The 11,121-nt window shown below is 42.0% G+C and overlaps 1 protein-coding gene across 1 annotated transcript in view; it reads right to left on the bottom strand.

Moving 5' to 3' along the window:
* The window catches only part of Npl (N-acetylneuraminate pyruvate lyase), a 39,588-nt gene that overhangs the window by 2,884 nt on the left and 25,583 nt on the right, over positions 1 to 11,121 (bottom strand). Inside the window, 5 exon segments of the mRNA XM_010640537.2 lie at positions 1,473 to 1,512; positions 5,737 to 5,821; positions 8,068 to 8,114; positions 8,246 to 8,394; positions 10,374 to 10,466. Coding sequence (XP_010638839.2) covers positions 1,473 to 1,512; positions 5,737 to 5,821; positions 8,068 to 8,114; positions 8,246 to 8,394; positions 10,374 to 10,466 — 414 coding nt within the window.

Genomic DNA, 11,121 nt, shown 5'->3' with positions numbered 1-11,121 from the left:
TTTTTTTTTTTTTTTTTGGTTTTTTGAGACAGGGTCTCACTATGTAGTTGAGACTGACCTGGAACTCACTATGTAGGCCAAGCTGGTCTCGAACTCATAGCGATCCTCCTGCCTCTGCCTCCCAAGTGCTGAGATTACAGGCTTGTGCCACCACGCCTGGCTAACAAACTTCTATTTTGTATATTTGTAAACTACGAAACAAATGAACATTTGTGGGGTTTATATTTTGCATATTCAAGGTGAAAAATAAGTTTTTTTTTCAGCTTTAATTGAGTTTATTGGTACACTTTAGGGATACAGTACAGTTACATTCATTGTTGGGATCTTGTACCTCTACATGACAAGTCTTGATTCTCATTTTTTCCCCTTACCCCTGCCCTCCCTTCACCCCCTCCTCCCCTCCCCATCTACAAATACTTTATTTCCATCTTTTCATTATCTCACATTTTTTTCTTTTCCCTTATTACCCTTCCCCTACCCATCCCACCTTCCCTACACCTTTAGCTCCTTTCTTCCCATTTCTAAATGTCAGTAATCTTATTAGGATCTTATGTATTATTGCAGATTATTCACACCTGAGAGAAAAATAAGTTTTAAATAAATCTATAATATTTTACCAGAAAAAAGAACTAGTGATTCTATATATTTTTTGTTGTTTTTTTCTGGTACCAGGGATCAAACTCAGGACTTTGCACTTTCAAGGCAGGTGTAGCACCACTGAGCTAAATCCTCAGCCTAGCTAGTCAGTTTTCTTTTCCTTTCTCTCTCTCTCTCTCTTTCTTCTTTCTTTCTCTTCCTTCCTTCCTTTCTCCTGGAGAGGGAGACATTGCTAGGACAAAGCAGAAAGGCTCTGGGTGGGAGTAGAGACATCTACCAAGAGTACACTTGAATGTCAGCTGGACTTGACCTGGGTCCAGCTGGCCCAAGGGCCAATCTGTTGCAGAAGCGGAGTGAATACTGTCATTTGTTCTAGAGTAACATTCTGGAGCAGTTTCCCCACTCATATGTACTGTATTTCCCCAATTTTACTTTGGTATATCATCGAAGTGTCCCTCCACTTAAGCTTACTTGTGCTAATGATGTCTTTTTCAATTTCAGATACTCTTGCAAGAGCTGTCAATCATTTGGTTGAGTAAGATCTGTATTCAGATTGCCATCTTCCAAGTTCAGTAGCAGAATTTTAATGAGCACAGGCATATGAAGGAAAGAAGAGAGAATAGAAAACGGAATGTATTTATGGTGGAGAAGAACATGCTAAAATGGAAAAGAATTTGGTTCAAGACTGACAAAAGACTGCCAAGCAAGTTTGCTTCGCTTTATATGGTTGGGCCTGCAGGTTAGTATTGGAAACAAAACTGCTGGCAACAGAGGAGTAGAAAGTGTTCTTGTTAAACTCTTGGAGAAAGTGATGAAATTCCATTTCCTTTACACTTGGCAGCAGCAGACAGAGCTGGAAGAGATGTGACACTTACCTAGCTTGACCACAAAGTTGATAAATTGCTGGATACAAAACTACAAAGGAACAAACAAATCTATAGTTAATATTGTGGAACTGTGAAAATAATTTAAGGAATTTAGAAGTCAAATTACAGAAAGTCTAAAGTCTACACGTGTACATTTTCTGAGACAGAGAGAGAGAGAGAGAGAGAGAGAGAGTGTGTGTGTGTGTGTGTGTGTGTGTGTGTGTGTGTGTGCAGTGTGTCCACCAAGTGAGGATGGTTAAGATCCACTCAGGATGAGGTATGAGGTAGGCTCTTGCCATGCACACAGACTTTACAGATCTGGCCCATGCAGAAAAAGAAGCTCCAATGGAAGACACCCTGGTGAGGAAAGTGGGAGTGCACCCCTTATCCATCCAGCTCACAGAGGGAAACTGAGCTTCTTGTGCAGTGGTTTTCAAACTGGACTGCTCATACTTCTGGGGTACCTTCCAAGATACCCAAGGGGCACTTGGCCAAGGCTAAGGTTTATGATAATTACCTTCTAGATCAAGCTCCAGAAGTGCTATTTTCTAAAACTGATTGACATAATAGAGATGCAGGTTGTCCTTTTCTATTTTTCCTTTCAAAGTCCTGTCCTGATTTAAAAAAAAAAGACAGACCTCTATTATCCCTGCCTTAGATACCCCTAGGGCACCACATAGGTGCTGAGAAGTGGGGTGTAGCTCAGTGGTAGATTGCTTGCCTAGCATTTGTGAGGCTCTGGGCTCCATTCCAGCATAGGTGGGGTGGGGTGGGAGGAACCACACACACCAGGACACAGCATTGACAGTGAAAAACAGTATAGAGCGCTTCCTCTAACTAATGGGTAACAAGTGTTCCTAAAAGTCCAAGAGTTTTCACTTCCTTGCTTTCAACATTGTGCCCCAAGTTGTTAGGGGAAAATCATTAACAACTGAACATTTTGATTTTGGCTTATGACTCAAAATTGTTCAAAGAATGATGACATCGCTGTAACAAAAGTTCTTCCATTCATATGTACTATATTATTATGAACAGGGTTTGCAGCACTTGTTTCTTTAAAAACACAGCTGCACTTTAATACTGATGTGAACAGTCATCCATACATTCATGAATAAATCGGTAAAAAGAACTCCCAACTATCTCTTTAAGAGATACATTTTCAGTGCCAGGGATTTAGCTCAGTGGTTCCACTGCCTGCCTCGAAAGCACAAGGTCCTGAGTTCAATCCCAGGTAACAAAAAAAAAAAAAAGAGAGAGAGAGATATATTTTCACATTTTCAATAACATTTTACTTTTATGTTGAAAAGTATTTTTCAAAATGTGTAATATATTTATGCTGTTTTAATCAGCTGTCTACTTGAAATAAAATACAACTAAGAATATAATCTTGGCCGGGAATTTAGTTCAGTGGCACTGCACCTGCTTGGCAAGAGCAAGGTCCTGAGTTTGATCCCTTGTACCACAAAAAACAAATACAAAAACAAATACAAAAAACAAAAAAACTTGATATTCAAAACCTTATAAACATAAATACATGCTGTCCCCCCACAATCAACAGCATATTACATTTACTACGCTGTACTTTGCTGCTTTTTTCTGTTGAACACATAGGTCTTTCCAGAGCAGAATATGTATGTCATTCTTTTTTTTTGGTGCCAGGGATTGATCTTGGGCCCTTGCGCTTGTGAGCAGGTGGCGGAACCACTGAGCCAAATCCCTGGCCCTGTATGCCATTCTTTTTAAGGGATGCATACAACTCCATGGCATAACTTGGGCATAATGTATTTAACCACTGACTTATGGATAGATATTTGGGCTGTCTCTGTGTTTTGCTGTTATAAATACAACTGCAGGGAATAAGTTTGTACACATATCATTTCAGTCATATAAAAGCAATAGATGGCATTTAAGAACATGAGAGTCAATGAGATTAAGCAGAGCCCTAACTTTTCTCCTGTCTGCCTGTACTCAACTGAACGCCGTGGAGGGTAATAACAGGCTTTACTGAAATCAGGCCTCTGGCATAAATTATCTGTATGCAAATGAGTCTCTGCCACACTTGCCTTCTGTAAGAAGACAGAAAATGTGGTCAACTGAATACCTTACCAACACTATTTTGAATGAAATGATTTGTATAGAGACAAAAGGGAAAAAAAGATGGAAACCTGTAAAATAAACCTGAGGGGAAGGTTAACATCACAGCTCCTTTAGTCTACTCATCCGTGATTGCCCTGTCCTTCACCTCTGAACAAGTTTGACTTTCCAGAAACAACTTTTAGGAGAAAACAAACCAACAACAACAATAACAAAAATAATGCCTGCAAAGAGAAGGTAGTATTTACATAACCCAGACTTGTTACCCTAATTTTTTTTTGCTGTTTTTTTGTTTGTTTGTTTGTTTTTTGGTACCGGGGATTGAACCTGGGTCTTTGTGCTTGCTAGGCAGGCGGCAGAACCACTGAGCTAAATCCCCTTGTCCCTTGGGTTTTTTTGTTTTGTTTTGTTTTTTGAGACAGGGTCTCACTGTGTAGTTGAGACTGACCTGGAACTCACTATGTAGCCCAGGCTGGTCTCGAACTTACAGCGATCCTCCTGCCTTAGCCTCCCAAGTGCTGGGATTACAGGCATGGGCCACCATGCCCGGCTCTTGCTTTTGTTTTTTTGTGGTACTGGTGACTGAACTCAGGGCATTCTCATTGAACTACATCCCCATTCTCTGCCCTCTTTTAAAATATTTTTAATTTCTTTTCTTTTTTTTGGTACTTGGGATTGAACTTGGGTCCTTATGCTTGCAAGGCGGGTGGTGGCATTGCAAAGCTAAATCCCTGGCCCTATGTTTTTAAAATTTTGAGACATGGAAAAAAGAAAACAGCTTTGTTAATATTTAGTTTAGGTGGTATAGCCTCCTATCTTGTTCCTGCTCTGAGCTTCACTTGGTCTGGGGATGGACAAGAGTAAATATTTAAACATAAGGAAGATGTAGATTTTTGCTGGCTCAACTCTGAGGCCTAAGGGTGGGAAAACCACCCCCTTTCTGGGCCCTGCTTCCTCAGGCTGTCTGGAAGTTAGAGCAACAGGTTACTCACTCCAGCTACCAGGAGCCTTTGTACTTGTACTCTGTCATCTCTGGTTACCTTGCTCATGGCCTGTCCCATTTAATAGACTCATCTGAGTTTTCTTAGGACCAACCACTTCCTCAGATTTTGTTTATGCCCTTCCATTCCCACTTATTTTCCAGCACTTACACTCTCCTGAAAATCCTCATGCCTCTGGGATCCCAAAGGTGGTCTTCTACTGCCTACCCTATTTCCTTTCTCTCTCTCTCTCTCTCTCTGATACTGGTGATTGAACTCAAGACCTTGTGCTTGTGAGACAGGCCACGGAACCACTGAGCTAAATCCCCATCCCGGCCCTCCTTTCTCTTTACTCCTTTTCTCTGAAGTGCACACACTCACCAGATATTTTTTGGTTTTCTTTGAGACAAGGTCTCACTATGTAGTTCAGGCTTGCTTTGAATTTGTCACAATCCTGCCCTGGCCTCCCAAGTGCCGGGATTATAGGTGTGTGCACCACACCCAGCTTGGATCCAGCTACTATAGTGAGACTGGCTCTACCCTTCAGTGTTGCTCTTCTTTCCCTGAACAGCCAGGCGGTTTTCTGTGTAGCATTCCCAGCAGCGCAGCCATGACTGCCTCTGGGTCTTCTCTGTAACACATCAGGCCAACTGCCTTTTCTCTTTCTGTTTCAAAGCTGGGTCTCCCTTTGGCTCTCCCATGAGTCTCTCGTTTCCTGCCTGCTAATGCTTGCCATTCTCAGCACATTTCCAGAGTGGACAGGGCTGTTCTGCCCTGACTTTGGGTTAAGCCTTACTTGTTTTAGGTTCTCATCTTCAAAGCTTCCTCATATTCTCAGATGACTCCAGTGTGACATCCTCAAAGGATGGCCATACATGGTCATTTTTCCAGAAACTTATGACTGCTATTTCATAGTCATGGAAATATTGTGAGGATAGAATAAAAGTAAGATCTTTTCCAGGAAGAACAGGGGAGTCATTCCTATGTGAGGCCTGTCTTGATCAGACATGTAGGGGACAGAGACAATGGGGTAAATTCAGTTTTAGACCAGAAAAAGCAAGAAACAGGAAAAAAGAGTAAAGCAAAGGGACAGTGAAACCATTTTAATGAGGGCAGATGTGGCAGGAATGAAGATTAGAGATGACAAAGGATCTTGAAGTATGGGAGAGAAAAGGCTGTGAAGGGAAGAAAAAGTTTACCTGATAGTTCAGGGCTGAAGAGAAGTCCTTCTGTTCAAAGGCTTCCAACATCTGGTTTGTATTTTTTCCCAGGTAGTTGTAAGTACTGGCAAGACAAGAGCAAATATTACAAGTTCAATAACTCAATGAGAAAGGTCAAGAACTTTACATTTGTATTGTTTAAAAAGGAAAAAAAAATAGCCAGGTATTCCATATTTCTATTATCAGGTCCTAGCTATAGGGGGTCAGGCTGTGTCATGGCTTGTGTTTGGATGTCCCCCCAAAACCTCATGCAGATGAAGCAGGACTTTCTTTCTCAGAGGTAATTGAGCCTGGAATGTGTGACACTGGGGACAAGGGTTTGCAATTACTAAACCACTACATGTGAGTGTAGTTTGGCACGGCCCTAATCCTGGTAGTCTAAATAAAAGGGGCAGAAAGATGTTGTCAAATCCTCTTGCTGCTTTTGCTACCCTGTGCACCTTGTTGTTCCTCCTCTGTGATGGCTGTTTGCCATCCCTGTCTTGGAGCCAGCAGACGATGGACTGAAATCTCTATGAACTGTGAGCCAAAGAAACCCCCTCCCCTCTAACTTTGGGTGTTGGGGGTATTTTGTCTCAGCAATGAGAGAACAGTAACTAACACAGACTGCCTTCAATTATAAGTCTCCAGTCATATGAAACAGTGCAACAAGGAAGGCAGCGAACACCAAAGGGGTAAGGAAAAAGAAAATAGAAAAAAGATTAAAAAAAAAGGAAGAGGTACATTTGGTTGGGAGGTTCATTTGACTGAAGCCAATACTTGGCCCAGGTCCCACACAGAAGTGCAGTTTGAGAATTGTGGACAAAATGTACCATCTGAGTCGAGTGCTAAAAGTACCGTGCTGAAACCAGTGCGTGGAGCACTGTAAGTGGCAAATCTCAACAAAATATCTAAATCCCTTGCCAAAAGGTTTCTATGTGACTAATAACATAATAATAAAATTAAGGACTATTTATTAAGTGCTTATCATATGCCAGGGACTTGACATAAATCATGTTCTCAAATCCCTGGAAAGTGGCCTAGTTTCTACTTTGCTCAAAACAAACAAACAAAACAAAACAACAACAACAACAAAACACTGCCAAGGGCTGAGGATTTAGCTCAGTGGCTCTGCTGCCTGCCTTGCAAGTGCAATGCCCTGAGTTCCATCCCTGGTACCAAAAGAAAACAAAAAAACCAACCAAAAAACTGCCAAGGTCTATGCTTATAATCCTAGCTACAAGGGAGGCTGAGGCAGGAGAATGACAAGTTCAGTCAGGCCAAGCAACTTAGCAAGACCTGGTCTCAAAATTAAAATAGCACTGGGCATGTGGCTCAGTGGTAGAGCATGAGTGGCAAGGCCCTGGGTTCAATCCCCGGCACTAAAAAAGAAAGTTATTGACTTAGATTTTTTTCTGGTACTGGGGATTGGACCCAGGGCCTTCATACTAACCTACACCTCCAACCTCTTTAATTTCTTTTTTACTTTGAGGCAAGGTCTCAGTTTTGGTACCGGGGATCAAACTCAGAACCTTGCACTTGTGAGGCTGGTGTGGTGCCATTGAGCTAAATCCCTGGCCCTAAGACCTCATTAAGTCTCTAAATTGTCTAAACTAGGCTCAAAAGTATGCAATCCCATTAGCTGGGATTACAGGACTGTGCCATACCGCTCAGCTAATTTCTCAATACTTTGTAATCAAATAAAATTTACTTTCTTTTACATAATCTAGTTAGAATGGATTTTTGTTATCTGGAATCAATTGTTTTTGAGATAGTATCTCAGGCTGGCCCCAAACATGCCACAAACTCATAGTGATCCTCCTGCCTCAGCCTTCTAAGTACTGGGATTACAGGTGTGTGCCACCATGACCAGCTAAAGTTATTTGTAATCAAGTTTCTGCCATCAATGGTGTATGCCCATCTCTGAGACCCTGTTCACCAGGGTCACTATAGGCTGATTCTGATAAGTTATAGGCCCTGTACATTCTTTGCTCAAGACCCACGTCTAACTGCAATGGATGTTTGCACTCACATAAGATGCCTGCGTTTCTTTCTTTTCCTTTTTTTTTTTTGGTGCCAGGGATTGAACTCAGGACCTTGCGCTTGCCAGGCAGGTGGCAGCACCACTGAGCTAAATCCTCGGCCCTGATGCCTGCGTTTCTAATGCACAGTTAAGCCCTACTTAATTCCCTTTCACTAAACAAGTATGGGAACAAAAGTTAATTTCTATGGGAAAGGGATGGACATGCAAGAGGTATAACTATCCTGGTGATGAGTGCCTTTATGAGAAACCCTAAATTTATAATCCTCGGCAAAATGGGCCATGCTCACCTGCCCACTGCTCCAGTTGCTCCCATCACCAGACCACTCAGCAGTTGCTAATGAGAAACAGACAGAATGTATTGATTTTTATGAAAAAGCATAAGCGAAGAGATGCTACCATAGAAACAGCTACATGATTGGTTTGGAGAGAAACTGCCCTGCCAGGATATACCAGGGAGTGACTTACTTCATCCACCCCAAAGAGCAGAGCAAACTGTCGCTGGTGATTCTGATCAACACACTGCCCAAAGTCTAAGAGGTCCGTGTCACTGAATTTCAGACCTTGGAAGGTGGGGATCTTATCCTGAATCCCATCCAACAACTCCTCAGCACGAACTGTTCAAAACAATAAATGCCCCATTAATCCACACAGCAGCAGAGAACATCAACCATCTCATACGTACGGCCCCACATCAGCACTGAGCTCCTTGGGCTGTTGTTAGCCAGAACTGACAGCAGATGGCATAATCGCTTGCCCCTGCCAAATAGTTCCTAGGTACCTGTTAAATCACAATCCTAGAATCTCCATTCGTGAGGACGCTAGCTGGATATTGTGATAGTGGGTATATGTTTATTTGGTCTCTCCTCTCAGTTCCTGTGATAGTGCTCCCCAGACCCTTGTAGGTGGGGGAGCTAGGAGAATCTTTTGTTTTGATATTTCAGAGATGGCGAACCTTTTAATAGTCTTCAATAACACAAACAGCCTGCTGTGGAACATATACTGACTGCAGGTTCACTGCCACTGTGATATTAGGTTTTTCACTCTGGTTTCTGAAGTGGTGTTCCTAAGACCTTTGGAATTTCTTAAGCGATAGGTACATCTGACAATTTCTAAATCCCTTAGAATGTTCTGGGCAACAGAAGCATCCTGGGGTTTTTGTTGTTGTTGTTATTTATTTATTTAGAAACAGGGTCTTGCTTTGTAATTCACACTGGACTCAAACTCATGGTGATCCTCATGCCTCAGCTTCCTGAGTGCTGGGATCCTGGGTGTGTGCTACCATACCCACCCAGTTGTGGGAATACTGACTTACTGCCAGTTAGAAGCACAGATCATGAGGGTCTGGAGACTGATGTTTGAAGTGGGGACGGTCTCCTGGGACTGAGCCCTCAACTTGTAGGGTCAAACGCTATTTTGAATTCAACAGTGTCAGAAGGGAACTGAGTTACTGGACACCCAATTAGTGTTCAATGGAGAAGTGGTTGTTGGTAGGGAGAAATCCCCACACATACAAGTATTTCATTCTGGTGACCAGAGGTGTAAAGTGTTGAATGGTGTGGGAATAGGGAGTAGTAAAAACTTTGTTTTTCTTCAGGATATTTACAAAGCAGTCTTCTATTTTTTTTTATAGAATGTAGAAAATAATGTTGTTTTTTTTTTTAAGACAGGCTCTCACTATGTAGTTGAGACTGACCTGGGACTCACTATGTAGTCTAGGCTGGTCTCGAACTCACAGCGATCCTCCTGTCTTAGCCTCCTGAGCACTGGGATTACAGGCGTGCACCATGAAAATAATGGGTTTTAAAAAATAATCTAAGAGCCAGGTGTGGTAGTGCACACCTATAATCCCAGCACTCGGGAGGATGAGGCAGGAGGATTGCCAATGAGTTCCAGGTCGGCTTAGGCTACATAGTAAATTCAAGGCCAGCCTGAACTAACAGTGAGACTCTATCTCAAAAAACACCCCCCACAATCTAAGAAATTTCATCTAAATGTAAAAAAATCATCTCACTAGGGAAGTATACTAATACTAGAATAAAAGCTAGAAGAAAAGCCAGAAAAGATCAGAGTACCTTCCCGAGCACTGAGAATACAGTAGATACAAGGTAGACACTGTCCTGTCCTCAACAGGATTGTGACTGTGTGTCTTCTCAGAGAATAATCAGAGGGCTGTGCGAGTGTGTGCTTTAAGTGCCTTGAGGTCAACCCTTCTTTGTACTTACGAACTTCCACCATAAGGTGATGTAAATGGCTGGTAAGGGCTGGGATATTTTGAAGCAACTGGAACTGTCTCATCAATAGTTTGTTTGTTTTGTTTTTGGTACTGGGGATTGAACTCGGGACCTTGCACTTTCGAGGCAGGTGGTGGAACCACTGAGCTAAACCTCAGGGCCTGTCTCATAAATAGTGTTGTGCGTTTGTAGGACAGGGTGGGTGGAGTGGGGGTGGTTCTTAGTGAAAGAGTGTAAGATGCGGGGAGTCAGGAGGAAAGATCAAGAGAAGCATTCTAGGGCCAGGGATTTAGCTCAGTGGTTCCGCCACCTGCCTTGCAAGTGATCCCGGGGACCAAAATATAAAGAAAAGCATTACTTACTTTTTACCCCTGTCAAGGCAGGAATGTGATAGTAATAAAATGGCAATGTAGGGGCAGCAGCAGCCACTTCCCTTAGAAAATTAATCAGGATATCTGAAAGAACAGGAGGAAAAATCATGGTGTGCAAAAGTGTAAAACAGTGGCTTTCCTTGATAAAAAATGTATTATCTGATGAAATGGAACCATTTGCCTCAGAAGCTGAAAATTCTTGACTATTTTCACTATTCTTTTTTTTTTTTTTTTTTTTCCTTGGTACCAGGGATTGAACTTGGGACCTCGCTTCACCATTCTTGATATCACTACTGCAAAGTCTTTTCAACCATTTCATTTAAGGTTTTATTTTCCTTTCAGTGGAAATGCCAAAATGTGATGTTTATTTTCGTACTATATTAAACTACCTTTAAAAAAATCAAGGCTGGGAGAATAGCTCAGTGGTAGAACATATACTTAGCATACCCAAGGCCCCAGATTCAATCTTTAGCCAATCCTGCTCCTCCAAAAAAGTGAAAAAAAATAGGTGCACACTTTCCCATATTGTAGGAATCAGTCATCTCATGCTTTATTTTTGGTATTGGGGATCTACTCAGGACCTTGTGCTTGCAAGGCAGGTGGGGTGCACTGAGCTAAATCAGACAGGACTCTTTTCCTCTGAACGTAGAGGGCTGCATGCAGCAGAGACTGCACAAGAATCAAAATAATACAGTTGTTACTGAGAAAATTATAACAAAAATATAAACATTTGCTTCAA

The sequence above is a fragment of the Fukomys damarensis genome, unplaced genomic scaffold (assembly GCF_012274545.1).
Source record: "Fukomys damarensis isolate Sample0158 unplaced genomic scaffold, DMR_v1.0_HiC HiC_scaffold_11, whole genome shotgun sequence".
Taxonomy (NCBI): Eukaryota; Metazoa; Chordata; class Mammalia; order Rodentia; family Bathyergidae; genus Fukomys; species Fukomys damarensis.
Note: the sequence above shows the minus strand (reverse complement) of the source record. Positions and strands in the feature narration are given on the sequence as shown.